The 22743-nt window shown below is 40.4% G+C and overlaps 1 protein-coding gene across 12 annotated transcripts in view; it reads right to left on the reverse strand.

Moving 5' to 3' along the window:
* Positions 1–22743, reverse strand: part of cadm4 (cell adhesion molecule 4) — a 189640-nt gene that overhangs the window by 24993 nt on the left and 141904 nt on the right. For 6 of the 12 annotated variants that reach the window (XM_011485610.4, XM_078933627.1, XM_078933628.1 and 3 more), the window contains one exon: positions 10119–10265. In XM_011485610.4, the coding sequence (XP_011483912.1) occupies positions 10119–10265 (147 nt within the window). Of the gene's footprint in view, positions 1–10118; positions 10266–19568; positions 21842–22743 lie in introns of those variants that run through there. The other 6 variants (XR_013648402.1, XM_011485613.4, XM_011485608.4 and 3 more) reach the window with 3 other exon arrangements.

Consider the following 22743-nt stretch of genomic DNA (forward strand, 5'->3'; position numbering starts at 1 on the left):
AATATTTTATAAATTCCTTTTTTTTTTCATTTATTGTTCAGAATGACACTGAACACAAGAACTCAGTTTTTTTTATATTGGCAGTATTTTAAACCTATTTTCAGTCAACATGTGGTATGTGCTTGAAGCCACAAAGACCTGGATTACCCTTCATCTGATAGCAACAACCTCAGAGTCTTATGTTTTGTGTCCAACTTTTTATTCAGTTCTAATTGACTGCCAATTCATTTGAATTCTTTGGTTTTGCTGGAGTAGCATGACAGTAGTGTTAACATTCCTGGACTAGTTCCAGAGTAAACACAAGCACTTATCCACAGTTTTTTCTTTTCTTCTTTAACCACGGAAAAAGATAGTGACCACAAAACCACACCTGTGATTTGGTCTGTCAGTAATCAAGTTCAGATGTCAGAAGAAAACCCAAGATATTATGTAGCATTGTCAATTAATGGCAGGAAGACATGGAGGTAAATGGACACTGGTGTTTATGATTACATATCTACTCTGGCCAAGTTTGGATCTGTGAGTTGATGCAGTCACAGAGAGCCTGGTCAAATATAGTTGCAAGAAACATGTCACATTACTAAAATTGGTAATTCTTATGATATAAATGTTTGCAACCAGTACTTTGTAAGTCTTTAATCATTTAAATAGGCACATGCATTAGCATTAAAACCCAATACCAATCATCTTTTGAGCTATTTTAAAACATTCCCAGTGGTCTTTTAATTATGATTATGTAATTTAAAGCTAAAATTTAAAACCTGTGTTGTCTTCTAGAACATAGTTTCTGGCAGTAGTTTATTAAAAATTCACCTCTGAGTTGTGGGTGGGATTACCCCCCCCCCCCCCCCCCTCCTCCAAGCAGGCAGCTTGTGGCCCGCCCAAATTATTTTCAACGCAACAATTTCAAATCTTTTTCAAACTGCATTTTTTCATCTGCTCCAGATTCACGACAACTTATATGAAAGAATATGCAGAGATGTGATGTTGAGCAAAATTTTCTTAATATACGTCCCTCACAGGGATGGAGCTGTGTGTGTGTGTGTGTGTGTGGGGGGGGGGGGGGGTTATAGCACCTCAGCAAAAAAATCTGCTGCTTCAAAAATATGAATAATAAAATTGCTTGGAATATGTATTTTTGATCATCTCCTTTTAAGAAATGACCTTCCAATCTGCTGTTTTCATTTGCTACCCTTTCAAAGTCTTCTGCCCCACATGTAAAATGTTCTGGCTCCGCCTCTGGTCCCTCATCTTAGGAAAAATGCAACAAAAACATGTTAGAAAACACCAAAAACCCGATTTTCATCCAAGTAGGTCATTCATAGAGCTGTGTAACATTTTTAGTGGAGAGTTTAGTGTCTGCCTTCCGTCTTACACCAGGCTTAAAACTATAACATATTTTTTATGTCAGCCATGTGAAGAACTCTGAAAAAATAAAAGTGAGAGAAGTTGGGTTTGTTTATTGAGGACCCCCAATTATTTGCTGCCCTAAATTTCAACTTCATTTGGTATGAGAAATTTTACAGAGTGCAGGGCTCAGGGCTGAACAGGGATTGATCAAAGTAAAAGCGACGGTCCTCTCATCTCGTGTTGTTCAGTTTCCCATGATGTTATTCAACTACTCTAAAGCAGTTGTATTCATCCATTCTTTTATTTTATTTATTCTATAACCCTGTTTTAAATTAGGGTCTGGATTTTTATTGTTCCTTTTTTTTTTAATCAGCTTCCTATTTTTCACTGTGAGGAGTACATTGGCTCTTTTGAGTCCACAACAGACTGTCTAAATGCCATAGTTGAACACTTCTATTCAGAGATTTCAAAATGCAGCAATTGTAGTCAATCTGGACCCCTAGTTTGAGCTGCAATTTAGCTTATCTCATTCGCACAATGAAGTACAATGACTGAAGACTGAAAGGGAAAAATGAGCATGCTGCAATTTTACTTTTGTCACTAAAGAAATGTTATAATCAATGTGGAGAAAACTGCTGATAATAACAAATAATTCTAATAACAGTCTATGGCTCGATGTCAATAGATTCACACAAATACCTAGGAGGCGGCTTTTGTATTGACTTGGCCATGAAACCTCCCTCATTTTCCAGCTGTGTTTTGTTCTTCCACCCTCTTTTTTCCTGTGAATCAACTCACAATGAGATAACTAAAAAAAATAAAAACAGGCACTTTCCTGATGTAGCACCTGGCCACTCTGAATTGTCCTTATCAGTGTGAGTACATGTGTAAGTGTGTCCCAGAGAGAGTGTGGGTGGAGAGCAAATGAAAGAAATGGACTAATATTACTACATAATGTGGCAGCCAGGATCGAATAATACGAACAGACAAAAATCCAGGGGAGTATAAGAGAATGGTCTGAACAGATGGAGGAAGTCCACTCCTCCAGAGAGTACACCGCCACACTGTTTTAACCTCACCTCAAATGTTACCTTTGACTGAAAGGCAGGGAGTGCTTTGTAGACTGCTAATCTTAACAGACTGACAAGTATTTTACTCTTTACATTTGCAGAGCAAATGACAAATCTAAGGCTTCTGCTCTTGTGTAAAGTCAGCTTCCCTTGCATGCTGACTAAGGCCATGTCACAGAGCCACTTTTTGCACATTTTACACGTATGAAATGTCGTACCTTTGTGATACATGCGTGACATACATAATTTATACGTATTTCTTTCGTTCGTCATTCGTCGATGTGTGCAGATGTCCATCAATGATTAAAATTTGTAGTCAGTTGAGAATTTTTTAATGTAGATTATTCACAATTATTACGTAAATCTTTTACGCAATTGTGTGGGATTTTTACAAGACTCATAGACAAATTTGTGGCTTTCCTCGACCATTCCACGGATGTCTATGTATGTAAAACAGACTTTTCACTAATATAGCACCTATGTATAACATTATTAACGCATACACAGCGCACATATCACGTTAAAATCATGTAATTGACGCACAAATGATTAATTAGTTGCATAAAAATAGTGCAATAAACATGCAAGGTCCATGTACTACATTAATTTAGGTGTTCTTTTTATTCTTATTTCTTCCATGGTTTTAACATGGTTCACTCGTGACACATCTGTGAACATTTCACATAAAGAACAAATTGTATTTTCCAAATGTATTTACATATGACCAATTGTCAACCATGTGTGGCTGTGTGACATGGCCTTTCAAGCTGACAGTGGTGGGAGGACTGGAGGAAGGAACCACTGGCAATAAAAGTGGTCCATTTGGTTAGCTCCTTGGCTCTGTTTGAGCTAACTGTCCCCATCGTCTCATAAAACACAACCCTGACCGGTTGTTTGTTTGCAAAACATTCAACCTAATTCCCGGTGCCTCCTGCAGCAGCCGTGTTTAGACAGCTAAGTGTGCACTGGTCGAGCAGAAAAAAGGCCTAAATTTGTGATCTGGTTGGCGGATGGCCAGCAAACAGGGAATGGAATAGAAAGATAGGAGGAGAGATTGAGGAAAAAATGGAATTTCTACTCTCATAAATTGTCCATGATGACGGATTTTGTTGCTTTATAGGAAGTCATCTCATATGTACAAAAAGTCCTAATCATTCTGCTCATATTTTTATTTTTTCCATTTTCTTCTTTTCTAACTTTCCCTTGTTTCTCCTCCTCTATAGTCTTCCTGATCTCCCCTTTCATTCTTGGCTTCCCAAACTCCTTTCACACACCCGCTTGCTCCACGTTCTGATTAATCTCCGCCACGCTTTTCGAAGGGTGAAAGTCGATGCTTCATGGGGGAGCAGACAAGGCAGTTCTGTTTAAACACTTAATGGAACCTACAGTTGTGCTGATCTGATAAAATTTCGGAGGAGAGCTGAAAGTAAGATTTTCTACCCTGAAAGCAACAACGGAAGAGACTGACAAATGAAGGAGAAAGTCTGTGAAGCAAAAGTATTTGCATACTGTTGTAAAAAAATTTAAATGGGAAGTGTTTTGTTGTGCTGGATTTTGTCCAGAAAACTTGTTATTGATTTTGTAAAAAGGCAACATCTCTTTGTACAAAAAAAAGTAAAGATATACAATGGGGCAAAAAGTATTTAGTCAGCCACCATTCGTGCAAGTTCTCCCACTTAAAAATATGAAAGAGGTCTGTAATTTTCATTATAGGTATACTTTAAGCATGGAAGACAAAATAAGAAAAAAAAATCCTGAAAATTACATTGTCTAATATGTAATTTTTAAATAATTTATCTGTAGATTATGGTGGAAAATAAGTATTTGGTTAATTACAAAACTTCAACTCCATACTTGTTGTTATATACTCATAGTTGGCAATGCCAGCAGTCAAACATTTTCGTCTTCACAAAGTTGCTGGTATTTTGGCCCATTCCTCCATGCAGATCTCCTCTAGAGCAGTGCTGTTTTGGGGCTGTCGCTGGGCAACACGGACTTTCAACTAAATCCAAAGATTTTCTTTGGGGTTGAGATCTGGAGACTGGCTAGGCCACTTAAGCACCCTGATATGCTTCCTGAAACCACTCCTTTGTTATCTGGGCAGTGTGTTTGGATCGTTGTCATGCTAAAAAACCCAGCCATGATTCATCTTCAATGCCCTTGCTGAGGGAAGATTTTCACTCAAAATCTGATGATATGTGGCCGCATTCATTCTTTCCTTTACACGGATCAGTCGTCTCAGTCCTTTTGCTGAAAAACAGCCCCAAACCATGATGTTTCCACCCCCCTGCTTTACAGTAGGCAAAGTGTACTTTGGATACAGCATTCTGTCTCCTCCAAACATTATGAGTAGTTCTATTTTGGTTTTATCTGACCATAAAAAAATCTCCCAATCCTCTTCTAAGTCATCTAGATGCTTTCTAGTAAACTTTAGACAGGCCCGCACATGTCCTGGCTTCAGCAGAGGCACACGTCTGGCACTGCAGGATTTAAGTCACTGGCGGCGTAATGTGTTACTGATGGTAGCCTTTGTTACTTTGGTCCAGCTCTCTGCAGATCCTTCACTAGGTCCCCCGTGTGGTTCTGGGATTTTTGCTCATCGTTCTTGTGATCGTTTTGACATAAGCTGTTTAACCTATTGCTGATTCAGTCTTACCAGCATCGTGCAGGTCAATTTTGTTTATGGTATCCAGCTCTTTGGTCTTGGCTATAGTAGAGATTGAAGTGCGACTGTTTGAGGTTGTGGACAGATCTCTTTTATGTAGGTAACAAGCTCAAACCTCTACTATTAATAGAGGTAACGAGTGGAGGACAGAGGATCCTTTTACAGAAGAAATAATAATAATAATTGATACTTTATTTATCCCACAATGGGGGGAGCAGTGAAGTGCAGGCTAGCCATGCTCCGGGGGCGACAGCTGGCTGGGGAGAGCAGGGATTGATCCGCCAATACTTCGTTGTTGGACAACCTGCTCTCCCGCCTGAGCTAAACTGACGCCCAAGAAGATACAGGTCAGTGAGAGCCAGAAATCTTAATTGTTTGTAGGTAACCAAATACTTATTTTCCACCATAATTTGCAAGGAAGTTATTTAAGAAAAAAAAAAATCAAACTATGTGATTTTCTAGATTTTTTTTAAAATTTATTTTGTCTCTCATAGTTAAGAACCACAGGCCTCTCTCACCTTTTTTAATTGATAGCTGACTAAATAAATTTTTGTGCCTGTATGTTCCTGTATAAAAATTCTGTAAACAAAGGCATATTATTTAAAACTGTCAATAAAATATGAACAATTTAAAGTAATTTATTCTTATTTCTCAAATATCTTAGCCACATTAAAAGAACTATTCTTGTTTAAAGAATTGTCCATAAGCATCAAAAACACAGATGTTTGGATGGATGATGAACTCATCTTCCTTTTTTATGTGTTTTTTTCAAAGGAGTGGATGTTCTTGAATAGTGTGAGCACTTGTTACCTTCAAGGAAGCTCATGATGAAAAATCCCTGCAACAACTTTCCTTTCATGTTTTCATCATATTAAGGTTGAACCGGAATGCCAGTGAGAGTATTAGCCGTAATCTGCAACCTTGACACTAACACGGGCTTTTGCATACTTTTCCTAGAAATTAACTGGCATTTCAAATGCTAGAAAGACGCTTTAATCTACTTAAAAAAAAGTAAGAAAAATGTAACAAGAAGCTCGCCCTGAGGTCATAGGTGAGATTCTGGGCTACGACCATAAGTTCAAACTCCAGATGCATTTCTGGATCCTCAGCTTGCATTAAACTGGCAATTAGGGTCATTTCAACTGAATTTTTATTTCAACTGTTTCAAAGTGTTACCTGAGACCCTGCAGGAGATTAAGGCTGAACAGGGTTAAGGAGGAATTAAATTCTCTGACTATTATGAAAAAATTCTAATGGGTTCATGCTTTTATGCACAAGTCCTAAAACAAATAAAAATGAGGAGTTTACAGAATAATCAGCTGTAGGGATAGCAGGGGTGTGGTGTTTCCTCTGTACCCACCAGTGGGAGATCACTTCAGGGCTACTATGAACTTTGTGTTCTATGGTTGGTAAAAGCCCTTGTAGATTGGAGTCCTGTTTGTTTTGCAAAGACAACTGCAATTCAGTAACAGACATTTAATTGGTTCATTAAATAAACTTTGTGTAATTCCAGTTTTACTTTTTATAAGTCTGCATTTCTCATTAATTATAAGTGTTTTAGGATTCTATTAGAATAATTGTATTTGCTACTGCAGCACTGACAAAGGTTGCATTGTCTTGTTCTGCAAGAAGTTTTTTTTTTTACCTTTTTAAAGGCATATTCTGTCTGTGTCTGCCCTTTTGCCGTTTATACAACGGTCTCAAATACAAGTGCCACATGCGATAAGGAGGCATAGGCAGAATCGACAAGATTTCATGCCGCTGGCCGATTTCTTGTACATCATTCGCATGGTCATGAACGGAGGCGGAAGCAGTCTGGCGGCCGTCAGTCAGGCAAGGATGATGTCATTACAAAATCAGGTGACAGCTGGGCAGTGGCAGCCGGATACTGGCCAGCAGCAGCAGTTCTGATTGGATGATGAGTAAATGTCTTTGGACAGCCGCCGTCCATTTCAAGTGCCAGCAACTGCCAGCCGCCCAGCAGTATATGAAAGCGGGGGATTCTACACCACTCGTCAATCTGAACTCAGATTCCTCCTATGCCCTTCTTATGCAGCAAGATAAGTAGGACATTGTTCTCATTCTTCAACTGCAAGTCGTAAAAACCCAGTTCTCTGAGTCGCTGTGGTGCCATCAACTCCATGATAATAGCACCACTCAATGACGTCTCCCTAATTATATGCAGGACCCACAGATTGACGTCAACAGCCCTCGTCGAGTGTCCGCGCTGCTACTGTACAATTTCTAAAAATCGGACGGTGGTAGTGGGACAGCAGTGGGCCACCCATTGCCACAGCGGTGGCAATGGGTGGCTGGAGGGTGGCCTTCCTGCCACCTGCCTATCACTAGACTGCCACCTCGTGACCTCAAAATGTGCACAGGCGGCCACTGAAAAATCATCTGGTTGCCGTAAAATTGTAACTTTTTCTGAAGACCACCATGGCCCTCGTGTGGGATGTAAAAACGTGATTGCTGCCTTCTGATCACAAATGCTGCCATGCAGCCAGCTGCCGAATTTGCTGAAAAACTTGCATTTTGGTACTAAATGCTAAATGCAACTGTGGCATTTTGGCATGTATGACCATAGTCTTAGTGTGGGATATTACATTTTCTCTGATATAATTTGTAGGTTACATAGACAGACTGTCGACAGAACGCTTTTATGACAGCTACGTGTGGAAAGGAATGAGATTAATCAAACTGTATACAAAACAATCTTTAAAAATGTTACTTTTTGCTTTGTTTTGATGTTTTTCTTGCACTCTGTGCAGTGCCTTGAGGCAACTTCAGTTGCAAATTGGTGCTTTATAAATAAACTCAACTAACTCTGTTATTGAGGCAAAATCTGTTTCCACATATAAAAATAAAGCTGTGCATAATCTCCATTGTTCGCTTCATTAGGATGCAGAAAGTAGCAGGTGGCACCTCCAGGAGAATCACTAATCCCTCTTGCCAACGAAATTCCCACACATCTGTACCAAACTCTGTTGAACTTTTGTGAATAACAAGATGCAAAGCTCGCTGGGAAGAAAAAGGAGTTTTAAAAAGGTAGAAATGCTGTTTTGTTCCACTTTTTTTTAATAATTCATCAATTGTCATGCATTTTTCATGTTTGTGTGTGCATGAGGTTCCACTCAGTTGTATACATTTTGATTGCTGTCTTGCACATTTAAGACACACTGAAAGATGACCAAGCCCTCCTCTTTGACGATACACAAACAGCTTGATTGCATTGCCTTAAACTCAAACTAATATCTTATCATATTGATTATCGAGTGAATAATCTACTGCAGCGCTATAAACCACAAAGCTATTTTTTGCAACAATTAAGCATCCACACAAGTTTCAAAGGCAAGTCCTTGATCCCTGTTCTTTCCCTCAAAGGTTTCCTAGCAGCGCTAGCAGAGAATTTGACTAAGGTGGCATGCTGCCCTTGTTCTTAATTAGAAATAAAAAAAACACATGTAGTGTTTTCCTGCCTCAAGGTACTAAATAAAATCAGCTTACCTTATAGTTTTGGTTACAATTAAAGTTTTTATAAAGCTGCCCTTAAAAAATATAGCAGAAAATGTACTTTAATGAGGACCATAATAAGTTCTGATCTCATCAATATGTTTATCGGTGGATTAGGCTGCAAGCTCCAAACACTAGCAGCAGCTGCATTGCAGGAGCAGACGGTAACTTGCTGGCTATCTGACTTTTATGTATAACAGCTTCAAAGAAAAAACCTTTTATGTTTCACAAATTTTGTAAAATGTGGTGCTATGTTCACAGGGCATGTGACGTGCATCATAGAACACGCTAAAAGTGCATTTTTGTCTGTCACGAGCCCATTGTTCACCACCCACAATTGGAAGAGGCTTGCTGCAAAATGTCCAAGTGGTGAAAATCTTGTGAATCGTACTCCAGGCTTTTTGTTTCACAGTTCTATTCCGATATATGAAAGAATTGGTGTCATATTATTTAGACTGGGCACAAAATGCAATTATTATTTTTTTCCTCCATGATACATTTTTAAAAGGTTGGCACTTACATGAATTAAAAAGGATGTCATTACCAAATCCAAGTCCCTGAGTTGTCAAAGTAAGACTTGGCTTAACTTTCAATGTGAATTTAATGATCATGCGTTTCGTACGTGGAGCCTGAAAACTGACTTAGAAACTTCTGTTGCCACGTGTAAATGCAATAGTTTTAACAAAGGAAGCCCGAAACATATATTTATGTGCATTTACATCAATGTTTTATTTGAATTGGCCGCTTGAACAAACATTGCTGAGGGCAGTGCGAACGTAGCTTAAAATTTGGTTCCATCATCCATCCCAGCAGAACATAAACACTTACTTGAGCACAGGTGTCAGCTTTGCACAAATAGTATGCGTGACTGAATGAAATGCTTTACATGTGTTGGTTGGTTTGTATGCATAAGTGTGTGCGTGTGAACTGTAGATGTTGATGCGTTTGTATGTGAAGATTTTTGGAGCCAACATGTATATTTGTAACATTTGAGTGTGTGTGTGGACAGGCCCCGCCCCTTTTAGACTAACATTTACACCTGACAGTAATGATTATAAACTTCCAGCAACTTGTTGCTTTATGATTCTACCCTCCCTTCTATAATCATCCTCCTATTTCCTTACCCCCCCCCCCCCTTGCCCGCCCCCCTTTTCTTTTGTGCCCTTACCCCCCTTGCTCTAACATCCCTTCTTTTCTTTACTCTTCTTCTTTTTCGTCTGGTCCAACAAAAAATGTCATATAAAACGTAAACATAAATCAATATAAATAAAGTTTAGCTTAAATTACAAAAGGGGTTTATACAAATATACACCTTGAGTGTCAGAAGATTCATAACCACATGTTGTTACAGTAAAATATGTTCAACACAAGAGGCCCCTCAGCTCTTATTTGTTTGCTCAGCTGTTGGACAGGCGAAGTTAAAAAAAATAGAGTTGGTGATGGTCCATGAATGTGTCACAAAGGGCATGGACACAGATGGATTGGGTTTGCCAATGGAGACAACCACTACAGCTACACACCTCGTGTGCCATTGAAGAAGAGTGTCTGCCGACGGGGATTCTGGATCACCACAATGGAGCCATCGTAGTTTTGCAGGTGGCAGGAGATGTGTGCCGTGCCTCCTTCCAGGACTGTCACACTCTCTGCTTGCACCGCCTGACAACGGGCTGAAAGAGAAAAAAGGTGGCAGATGATTCAGTTATTCACAGGTTGGATGATAAAAATTAGGGCTAGAAGAGGACAGGTAAGAGACAGACATAAAGAAATAGATGAAGTGTCAGTTCCCTTAAGATACAATCATTCAAAATAAGCTACTTAACACATTCTTCATTTGCTTGCCATTCATCACATGGATGCAACAAAGGAATAAATGAAGAGGGGAAGGAAAAAAGATAAGGGGAGACAAAGCGATAGAGATAAAAAGACTGAAAGCCCAAGAAATGACACTGAAGGACTCAACAAGTGAGAGAAGGTCCTTGTGAGTGATGCTTTCTTATAATTATAACAGGGATGATTATAATTACTGCCATTCATCTCTAACAGTACAGAAACCCTGCCATTCTAAAAGGCATGTTGCCTCTGGCGAGTCTAACAGAATGCATAGGCACATGTTTGAATACATAATGCCTAATTAAATCTCTATGAAGCTTCAAAGCAGCTTGGAGCCACACAGTCTCACACGCATCCAATCACGGGCACAACTGAAGATGATCACTGCCCTGCAGCTCTGATGCTACCTGCTTCTGTTCTTTGCACTTGCATAGTATGCTTTTGCAAAGTGCAGCGCTCTCAGACCTCATGAAGACCTTGAATGTACATTACACATTACCAATGCCATTCATCATCCAAGCTAAAACAGCTGACTACACTCCAAACTGGATTTCAGCTGCAGTAACCTTTTCCAGAAGTCAAAGTCCGTTTGGTTTCCTTAAGCCTCAAACTGTATCTAAAAGTTAGGAAAAAATATTTTCTACCTTAAAGTAGGCACTGTTGTCCAGAAAATTTGGGGTGGGGTTCAGCTGAACGTTTGCCAAGAATCTACAGCATATTGCGTCCACCTTTCTGTCATCTGAAGATTAATTTTCCTATGAAATCTGTTTAGTTGAAATAGCCCCAGAAGAATTTTTCCTACCATTTATAAACACAACATTTGTCATTCATGCAATTACATTCAGATAAAAGGGGTGCAGCCCGGTGAGCTCTAGAGGGAATAAGGGGAGGAAGTGATCATTAAAAAAAAGTAAAATAAAGCATACATCTCTCTATTTTTAAACTAATGTTTTAAAACAAAAATTAAAGCACAAACAATGAAATAAATGGGTCAAATTAAAAGGGTAGGTCTTGATTTGGTCTTTTTCAGATGTGTAAAAACAAAAAGAGTGGGCTGATTAGAACAAGGATTTGTGAGAAATAAAGTATTCTCAAATTATTTCAACTGGAGTTCACAAACAACAATTATCTTTATTCTTTTAGAAGTGTTTAATGTGCATGGAACTTTATTAAAAATTCCTGAAGCTCTTTTTTTTTTGGATGGGTCTATTTACTATTTTTTTTTATTTTAACTTGTCCTGTCCAACAGCTGGGCAAGCAGATGAGAGCTAAAGGCCTCTTGTGTTGGACATATTTTACTTTAACAACAGGGGTTATGAATCTTCTGACAAACCAGAGGTATGTCTGAATAAACACCTTTTGTAATCTAGGCCAAACTTTATTCATTTTAAAACCATGAAGCAGCATAAATGGCGTTTACTTATATAGCGCTTTTCTACCTACAAGACCCAAAGCGCTTTAGTCACAGACCCATTCACCCATGCACACAAGCCTTCACACACTGGTGGCGGCTCCGCTGCCGAACACAGGCGCCAGCCTCCCACAAGAGGCAAGGTGGGGTTCAGTGTCTTGCCCAAGGACACATCGACTCATGGGTGTGCAAGGCTGGAATTGAACCTGCAATATTACGATCATATCACGCCCCTCCGCTGCACCATGGCCGCAACAAGTTGCTGGATGGTTATAATCATTACAGTGAGATTCAGATGTAATACAAGTCTATAAGGGCGAGTCCTGTCCACACACGCTCAACTGTTATAAACATACCTGTAGGCTTCAAAATATTCATATGTCAACATGTACACAATACAAATAATGTTTACACACGCATACCTATGCCATCGAACCAACTAAACCAACTGGGGGGACAGAGAGTGCAAGCTCCAGCCCAGCCAGGAAAGCAACCCCCCCCCCCCCCCCCCCCCCCCCCACGCCGGGAGGACCCAACGCGGGGCCTCGCCCCAGAAGAATGCGCACAGCCCCAGACGAGCAGGGGTCTGTACAACCATCGTAAGAGTTTGGATCATATTGGCGGCAGTAAGTCGAACCCCTTCATAATTTTTTATGGACAGAAATTTTGGGCACAGCCATGGGCCTGAAGGAGTTCACTCTGAAAACAGCAGGATTTCCTTCCTGTTTTTTGTAGATGATTTTGCTCGGCTGGCTGGAATGAGAACTTGTACCTCCGAGTCAGAGGCCATGCTTCTCAACCAGAAAAAGGCAGTTCATCCTCTCCAGCATGGTGGCAAGCTTTTGCCACAAGTGGTAAAGTTTAAGGTTTTTTTTTCACAAATGAGGGCAGGATAGCGCATGAGATTGACAGGTTGATGGTTACAGCTGCTGCAGTACTGCAGTTTTTGACTCGGTCCGTTGTAGTAGCTGTGGTGAAGGGCGAAGCTTATACACTTTGGGTCATTACCAAAAAGATAGGATCCCAGGTACGAGCAGCTAAAATGAGTTTCCTCTGCAGGGTGGCTGGGCACTCCCTTAGAGATAGGGTGTGGAGCTCGGTCACATGTGAGGAGCTTGGAGCAGAGCTGCTTCTTCTCAAGACACACAATTGAGGTGGCTTGCTTTTGGAAATCTCCCTAGAGAGGTTTTAGGGACATGCCACACAGGGAGGAAACCCAGGGGTCTGCAGTGGAGGGTTATTGTTCACAGCTGTTGGGAGCAGCTAGTCCCCAATTGGAAGCTCCTGCGGAGGGGAAGGTCTGAGCATCTTTGCTTAAACTGCTGCCTTGCTCCAGATAAGTTTATGAAAATGGGTGGAGGGGGCTGAAAAATAGCAGGAGGCAAGTTTGATGTTTCCGAAAAGCTGATAATGAGTAAAAAAATTATATTTTGATTGTCGCAACCCCTGTGTTTTGTGGAGCAGGCTGTTGACACGACTGCTGACTCTCACCTTTCACTGTGCTCCATGGACATACAGCGTCGTTGTTTGAATGTAAATGAATTGGAAAGCAATTATTCACATGGTTGCAGCCAGGAGTGGAATGTGATTGCCTTCAAGAGAGGATCAGCTTTCTGGCTTTTCCAAACTAGTATTTACCAATTTGCATCACCATTTACATTCCCCTCCCTCCCTGGCAAAGTGTTGGCCACAGGGAGGATTTAGAGATAGAATAGCATCAATATTAAAGCATAGTGATGAAGCAGGCAACAAGAAGAGGCGATAAAAGCGATGGGACTATATATATTTCCCCGCTGAGTCTAATGGAGTCTGGGAGCTCTGTAAAACACCTTCAGAAGACTGGAAACGTGCGACAAACAGATGGTGGCTGCCATGGCAGAAGTTGCTGACATGACTGCTTTGGGGGAAAATAAATGTCTATATCTGCAACTGTGGAGGTGTCTGAAGGGTGTGTGTATTTCTGCACCATAGGTGGGCATATGCAGTGAATGCACAAATGCAGATGTTGGCATGTTGCAATTAAAAGGTTTTGACATCATCTGATCCTGCTAACTTTCAACCAAACCGTTTTCAGCCTGATTTTAATATCTTTTAATTAAATACTGCAAGCTCACACTTTCATCCTATCAAGAGAGCATAAAGACACAGGAAGGATATTGGAATATGGACAGAATGAAACCAAGAGGGAATAAAGACAAAAGAGGGTCTAATACTCAGAGGAACAGAAAAAAAAAACTTGACAATTACCACTAATTGAAGTCATTATTACTCCCATTCTCCACATCATTTATTGTGATTGGTATCAAGGGCCATCAGGGCCTGCCACCTCCACCCTACATATTTTTCTAATGGCTGTTATTACTCAACACATATAGCATGTGACTGGGCTATACCTTCCATGCATGGCTAATTTAATAGCACTGCTGTGCGTCTTCTGTGCAGTGTGGAAATAGACATCCAACAGGAAAGGAAGACTTTTAGTGGGGAGTGCAACTAAAATAAGAAAAAAAAAGTCAAAACTTTGAGGCTGAGGTGATGTCAGAAAAACTAATTAGCTCCAATTTCTCACGACAGCTGTCACCCCGAACTGTGACAGTCAAGCTCAAAGAAGAGTCAAATTAAAAGCAATAATAGCGGTTTCAGCTGGGACGGCTGTGATGAGATGTTTCCTGCTGAAAAACCCACCAGCTGCAGGTGCATGATGGGATCGGGGGAGGAGAAGGTAGAGGGGCTATATCCAGGAAATGATAGGAAGGAGCAAGGAAGTTTTGCTTTGGGCATAATAATGCAGCTGTTGGGGGGCTGGACAAAATATACGAGAGATGACGCATATTCCCGCACTTCTGTTCATAACCCAGCTGGGTACAGCACTTTAGTTTGACTGTAAGTTTTATAGGCGTCTATTGGCTTCAAGGCCATAAGCCTCAGCCTCCGATCACCAGCGTACAATCCACTCAGGAGATGAGAGGGAGGGGGAGTGAAGTCAACTTCTGTGACAGAGGTATTAATCTCACCCCCATTAAAACCTGTGCCCATAATAAAATACTCCACAAGCGTAGACTCATATTAAGAGAAACTGCCTCCAGCAATCAATATTATGGTAGTGCATTGATGGCTATGATCAACTGATAAATAAAACTACAGGGGGGGGAGAGAGAGAAAGCAAATGCGATGAGTACTCTGTTCAGCCAAGCGGGGGCAGTATTTTACAGTAATGATCCGATGCCTCCAAGCCTTTGAGATGCCTCCAGCCCCGGAAAAAGGGAGCCTTTATTTATTACTTCAACAGACTTGTGTGAGAGGTCATCATTTCACAATACATAAACAAATAAATAAATAATAGGTGCACAAATTCATAAGACAAGGCTGTTCAGGGGCCGATCCTAATGGTCCCGCATTGGGGGTGAGTTATAAGCAAAGGGAAGCAGGGGATAGACGGAAGAAATGGGGAGGGGTGTGTGAAGGGAGTTTAAAGAGAGGGATTTGGGAGGCAGCCATTTGGACGGCTGGCTTGCCTTTACTCACAGTAAATTCTAGAAAACTACCTCATTGGTGCAGGGTTAGGTGGAATTACCTCCTTGCCGGGCACTTACTGCTCTCTGTCCCCTTCTGTGAGTTTGTAGACAGGTGAAGGCAGAACAAAAAGGCAAGCAAGGCAAGGAATGAACTGTCTCCATTTGCTCCAAACAAGCTCCCTTGTATCCTTGAATGAGTGCAATCACTGTCACCCTATTCATTATCTGTCATTATCTTTCAGCTGGAAGTGAGCCAAGAGCTTGTGTTTTCTTTGCATGCTGGCCATGGATTTACAAGTGAATCAATGCAGGAGGACTGCAGTGGCCAACCCTGCATGTTGTTGCTGCTTTAATTAAAACAATAACAGCGGTTCAGAGTTACAAAACATTTGAGGTCGTCCGTTAATAACTTCTTCATCTCTTCCCATCTGGATGAAAGTTTTTTTTTCTTCTAGTGATCCCCTAAGGATGCAAAGTGAGCCTGCTTTCCATAGTATATATGCAAATTGAGCTCGCAGTGTTTATCCTTGCCTGTGTTTTCCTGTTTTTGTTCTCATCTGGACTTTAACATTTTCACCAATCTTGTCAGGACCAAAAGTCCTTGTAGGAATTAAAGGTCAAGTCTATTTTGATTTAACAGACCGGTAACTTCTCAGTCCTGGTTTGGCTTATTGCTGAACTGTGAGCGGACTTACATATGTTTATAAAGAGTTGATGGGGGAAAGTCAATTCCTGATTTGTGTAAGCTTCTTTCAAAGATGTTTGTGTATGTGTGTTTGTGGTGTACCGACTCTATCAAATAGCTGACTTTATGGTTTTTCTCTTCCCCAGCTTCCTCTAAAGACCTACAACTCTCTTCCAATCCATCTCCCCTCTATCCTTTTCCTGTCTAAAATTATCTCTCCATCTCTCTCAGGGAGCCGGAAGTCTGCCAATCAAAGAAAAATGCAGAGAGAAGATCTCCATCACTATAAATAATACATAATCCTTTACAAATCTTGCTGTCATCTCTGCAACTACCTTTGTTCTGTTGCCTTCTCCTGTCCTCCTTTTTTGGGTCCCCCACACTTAGGCCTATTCTTCTTTCTTTAGAATACCCCTCCATACCCCCATTAAGTCTCAAAACTCTCTTCTCTTCGCCTTTGGGTCTAATCTCATTCTCAGATCTGCCTCTTTCTCTTTTTATTTAAACCCACAATCTCTCCGTTCGTCTCCTCCCCACCTTCTGCCTGATCCAATCCATGATTTCTCCTGCCTTCATTGTCTCCTCTCCTTTCTTCCTGTCGTCTTCCTCCTAGTTTCCCCTTATCTTTTATTGCATCGTTCATTATGCATCTTCCTCATTTAAGCTGTCCCAAAGATCTCCTTTCCTCTCTTTGTCTACTAGGCCTTAAGAAAAAGGTTGCAACTCATCCTTCTTCCATGTTAGACCCCGTCTCTCATTCTTTCCTTCTTCTTGGTGTAATTTTTCCTGCCCTCGCAAATGTTTCCGTTCAGCCTGCAATATGCTTTCATTCCTTTTTTCAATCTTTCTCCTTCTTTCTCTTTTTGTGACTCAGTGGGAATCCTTTCCTGCCTCTCTGCTGGTTCTATCTGCACACTCTTGCTAAAGTGATTTGTTCTGCAGCTCAAGTTTGCAGCATAATCGGCCTGTTTTTTATAGTGAGCCGGAAGAGGGAAGAAGATGGAGGGGGAAAAAGCAGAAGAGTGAATAGGACAAGAGCACAAAACAAATGAGTGGATCAAGAAAGTGAATGTCAGTTTTTTTTCCTCCCACTTTCATCTTTCTTTGTACTTTGGTTTCCTCTAATTGCCTGCCATTTAGCTTAAACCTCTTCTCATTATGTACTCTCTCTTTTCCTTCCTCTTTTCTTGTTTCTATTTCTGCAACATAAACTTCAAACCGTTTCTCCATAATGCAATGGGACACTATTTGCTCTGCATTGGTAATGAATAAAAACATACAATTTAAACGTTTTACTTCTGAGGTCTCATTCAAAGCATTTACTTTTACCTATTTATACTTCAATTTTTGTTTTTAATATTTAGAGTTTAATCCTTCTGCCACATGGCCGTTTCTGTCGACACACATGCCCTCTTTTCATACCTTTTTTTCCACTCCCACCTCTACATTTTCTCATTTGACCTTTGAATCTTTATGTGTCCTCTGCGCTTGGAGCACTTCAATCCACTCCCCCCCCCCATGCTAAATCCACCACTTCCGTTTCCTGCTTGCAGTTTCTCGCCTTTCTCGTCCAGCCATTCCTCACTCTGTCCTTTTTTCTATGCTCTCCCCCATCCTCTAATACCCAAAGCTGGTTATAGCTCTGTCTACTGTGCAGCGTTTCATGGAGAGGGTCTTTCACGGCTTCAACAACCATGTGACAATACCCACCACACAGGCTCAGGCCGCGGCTTAATGGAAATTTACAGGGTTATTACACAGCTGTAACCACACTGGAGTTTTAGCCAAGCCAAGAAACTAGTCTTAAAACCCCTCCAACACCTACCCCCACTCTATTGCCTTCCTTTTAAACTATCCATGTGGCTCACATGACATATTTGATGGCAACTGATGTCTGTGTAGAAGAATTTTACAGCTTCTCTCTATCAAACATGAAGACGAAGTGACAAAAAAATCTCTGTTAATCCTGTAAAGACCACGACATGAATTAATTGACAGAAAATTAAATTTATTTTGGAGTTAAGATTATTTTTAGTCCTTTGACGAAAGCTGCAAAAAACTTGCAATATCCTTTTTTATATATGATATAGATGGTATCAAATGTGATACGTTGGGTGATTTGGTAAGTTTAAACTAACAACAATGTTAGTTTAAGATTCAAAAATATTGAAACGTGTGTTTCGGAAAACACAACTTCTTTACCCCTTTCTCAAAATTTGATACAAACATTTTTAATATGGTGTAACTGTACTATAAAAAATTAATTGTCAACAAATTTTGCATTATTTTAATCAGTCATTCAAAATTTGAATAACAATGTATGACATATGAGTTATGCTGTCCATATTTGTTTTGACAAGGTTTTGTAGACAAAAGTGTTCTTGAGATTTAATGGAAGCAGTCATTTTGAAATGACCAGGAAAAGCCCCATTACTGCCTAGAGTGGATTAATCATCCACTTCTGACCAGAAAACCAGGACAAGGTAATGTACAATGGTTTTTAAGGAAATTTGAGATCATGCCAATGATATGTATCAAATATGAAGTGAATATTTATATATGGTTAAATGCACGTGGGAGGTGTATCGACCAAAAATGTGTTGATTTTTAAAGGTAGTGTTTTGTTTAGTTGCTTTTTTTCATTTTGGGTCTTTTCTCAGAGCCACACAAATACATTTGAGGCCTTGTCTCTTGTTGTATCTTTGTACCACTCCCCTCCATCACTGTCTTCTTTTTCCATACACACACAGGCGGCACTGTTCTCCATCTCAGTCGCTTTTTTCTTTTTCTTTTTCTGCTACAGCTGCTCTCTCCCCCACAATACTATCTGGACAAATCCTTTCCTTGAGGTTCTCTGTTACTACATATTGGTCTCCTGCACTTCACTTTTCCACATAGCTCCCCTGCATTCAACAACCTCTCCACTTGGTTCACTATATCTCTCCCACTTGAGAGCCCAACTTTCTTTTATTAAGTTCTTCTGAGAATAGCTGAGAGCATGGTTTCAGCCACTCTTGTATCATTTGTTGGCCATTCCCTTAGAGTGCTTTGGTCCATCCATCCGTCCTCTTTCTCTTTTGGTCTTCCTTTGTCCTCTTGGGTAAATATTTCTCTCTTAAGCTTATGTACTTTATCTTAATTATCAATTTTGCCTTAATTATAAGCATTTTGAACAATTGAGCTGCAACTTCCATTACACAATCCCGTCATTAGCTTTCCCCCCTTGGTCATGGGAAACGTGCTCTATCTCATGCCTTATCCTCTTACACAGATACGTTTTATATTCACAACCTCTCTTTATAGAATAGAAACGTTACATCGGAGCATTTAGTGGTATATCTGCAGGGAGTTTAATTTAAATGAACAAGAGCTGGTGCTTACACTAAATTGCCACATCCTGACAATAATATGAAACAAGTCTCTCTTTGGTTCCTGTGATTTATTTGGTGTGCGAGTTTCCTTCTCACATCAGTATAATACATCAGCATGTATTTACAGATGTTAGTAAGAATATGCTATCAGGACTTACGAGTAATGCAGATCAGGGCCATGACCAAGCTGCACAAGGCCAGAGACGGGGAGAAGAGGAGGCAGCGGCAGAAAACGGTGCTTTGGACAGGCCTCATTGTGCTTCCAAATATTGCGTGCGTTTGTGTGAGCCAGACCAAGGATCAAAGGCTCCTCTGTGGCTGTGTCCCCACTTCTACAGACAAACTACTCAACAGGCAGAAGTTCCCAGCTGCAGTGCTGCGGACACGTGCAGACTCTTCAGCTTTACTCAGGCACGGTAAAATAGAAGTTATTGTTTGAGAGAAAGAACTATTTCTAAGAGGAACTATCTCAACAGAGGCAATGAAACCGCTTTCGCTGCAAAGCTACACAAGACTGACTTATGGCAATAGCTTTACCGCAACACATAAAGGTTTGGTCAGAGCTCTGGGTGATAACAGAGATAGAAACTATATTACAAGGCGCAAAGAGATGAGCTTAGAGTAGCAGTATCTCCAGCTTGTGTAGCTTTAAAGGAAGTGATAATACATATTGTTGTAAATCCATATAATGTGAAATTGTGATACTATAAACCATCCAGGAGCTTGATTCCATTTAATCAAAAAGAAAGTGATATGATAGACGTATATTTTTGAAATCAAAATGCTCAAAATCCGCATCAGACCTCCAGATATCCGGTATTTCTCAACAATGAGAACCTGCACAACTATCTGCAAGTAATGGAGTTGAGTTTTATTATCTTTGAAAACTATATGATGCAGTTTCAAACTCTGAATTATGCAAACTGAGCCTCAGGAGCTCCAACGATCAACCACAATTGTAACCACAGCAGTAAATAAGCTACTTGTCTCTGTCAGGTCAAACCACACAGCTCCAAGGAACAGCAAAGATCAATAAGTATGATTCAGTCACACATAGCCTGAAAATCTCCAAAGAACGTCTAATTCACCTGCTTGCATGTTAGCTGAAGGACTTTTCAACAAAAAGCTACCAACAGTGTTTTGCCCTAAATGATAGAGAAATGTGGGGCAACATTGTTGACTGTCGAACTTATTGTATCTAAACAAGACAATACTTTTGGCACTTTTCTCACCCAAAAATGAGAAGACCAAAGTTAATATACCTTAAAGCTTCAACCACACCGACCAGAACCATAGACAGCCTGTGACACTTTTGGGTCTGCAACTCATTTGGACATAGCTTTGCTTGAATAAAATCTATTGAGCTTGAGGGCTGTGCTGTAAAAAAAAAAAAAAAAAAAAGGTGAATTCGTCGCCCTTTGTTAAACAGCCAACTTGCAAAGGGCCATGAAAACTGCAGTGACACACTCCAGTTTCAGATATCTATTTTTCTACCAGAAGTGTTCACAATTATTTGCTTGAATGATAGAACTTTGTCAATAAGCTATCATCCGCAGCCCAGATGGACAGTGATTCCTCATGGTAATATAATTCTCTTCAGAATAACCACAGGTTATCAGACAGTATAACCGTGCAGAATCGACCGACTAACTCTTCCTTTCCAACATGCTTTGCTGGATACAGTCAGCACCAGGATGCCCTTTAGTTATACACCTCGTCAAACGCAGTGATCTGAAAACGGGCAACAATTTAGTCCAGAAGAAGTTCTGCTGATTGTCAAAAACAATAATACACAACAGATTTTGAATGTGTAGCCTGTGGTGCGTGGGTGTGTTTGAGTGAGTTTCTTTGTACGGTGGAAACTAAGTGTGACAAGCTCCTACACACAGCTAACTAAACACCATCTCAAAGAACACAGTACGTCACTGGTACATTACTAAACACTTTGAATCGGCACCTCTGCAACCACAAACAGCTCTAAAGGTGACTGCCCTGACACCTGCGGTAAAGCCTAAAGTGGATCATCACACATCGTCTCCACTGTGTTTACTTCATTGGTCAGCCAACTGATGCTGAGAAAATTGCTCTGCCGTGGTGATTCAGCCAAAGCACAGACTTTTCAGGTCGGAGACTTCGCTGTAGATGAACAGACAAGAAAAGCCAAATCCCTCAGTCAACAAATATTTCCAAGTGGTGTATAGCTTTTAAGTCCTAGCCCCTTCTCTGTGATGTCTTCTTTCACTCCATCATTGTGATCAGTCTTGTATTTCCAACAAGTTAGTCTCAATTTTGGCCTTCATTTTTCCTCTTGATCCACAAAAACTCTCTCATAGTTCCAATGCCCGAACACCAACAAACACTTCCATCTGTCCGTTTGCTGCCTCTTACTTGTTTATATACGGCAAGCCCCCTCCCCTATATTGGAACGTGTGTTGGTGTGGAATCCCTGCTTGCACATTTTGCATCCCATTTTGTGAAGGTTAGAGATTGAGTGTCTGTGGCTGGAAACAGTCACAATGGTTGCCTTTCAGGTCAAAAAACACTGGCAGAGTGTCTGTGCATGTGACTGTGCTTGACTGTCCAGTGTTGACTGAAGCAGTGTACATTTGGCTGAATGTTTGGCTCTTTCACTATCTCCTACACATTAATTTATCCGTGCAGACACACAAAGAAGCATCACAGTGCCTCTTCATGCTAAATGGACAGTTTTATGTCCGCTAGGATGCACATGTCTGCATGTTTTGTATTTCAAAGTGAATGTCAATAAGACAGAAATGAACATGTCTATGACTTTCATATGAGTTATGCTGGAATCTGGATTGTTCCGATGTGTCTGCTCTATGGTTTTATTGTAATGAAACAGAAATCATTGCTCAACCACTAGACAAACCTGTCAGCACATTCTACATCAACGAGTCGTGCATAATGTAGCTGCCTTGCTCAAGCTCATTTCCGTGTGTACTATCATTACTGCTATTGGCAATAAAACTGGCAATACAAAAAGCAGTAGCGGGAGCTAACTACACACAACTCTTCAACTATGACTTTAATTATCCTGTAAATTCTGAAAGGCAACACAGTGTTGCTTTTATAGTAACACCTTTGCCTTTCTTTAATCAGATAATCACAAAATTCTAGCTCTAACTTGACCAAAGCAGCATTTACAAACATCTTTATGCAATTCAATTTAATTGTGCTGTTTTCTATCATCAAGTCAAATAAAGTCATATTTATTTTTTCAAGCACTTTTTACTAAATAGGGCCATCTCAAACTGTGTTAAAGAGTAACTGAGGACATGGTTGGGGGAAAAAAAAAAAAAACATGTGGCGAAT

This window comes from Oryzias latipes, chromosome 16, assembly GCF_053564925.1.
Source record: "Oryzias latipes strain Hd-rR chromosome 16, Olatipes_Hd-rR_3.1".
In the NCBI taxonomy this organism is placed as follows: domain Eukaryota; kingdom Metazoa; phylum Chordata; class Actinopteri; order Beloniformes; family Adrianichthyidae; genus Oryzias; species Oryzias latipes.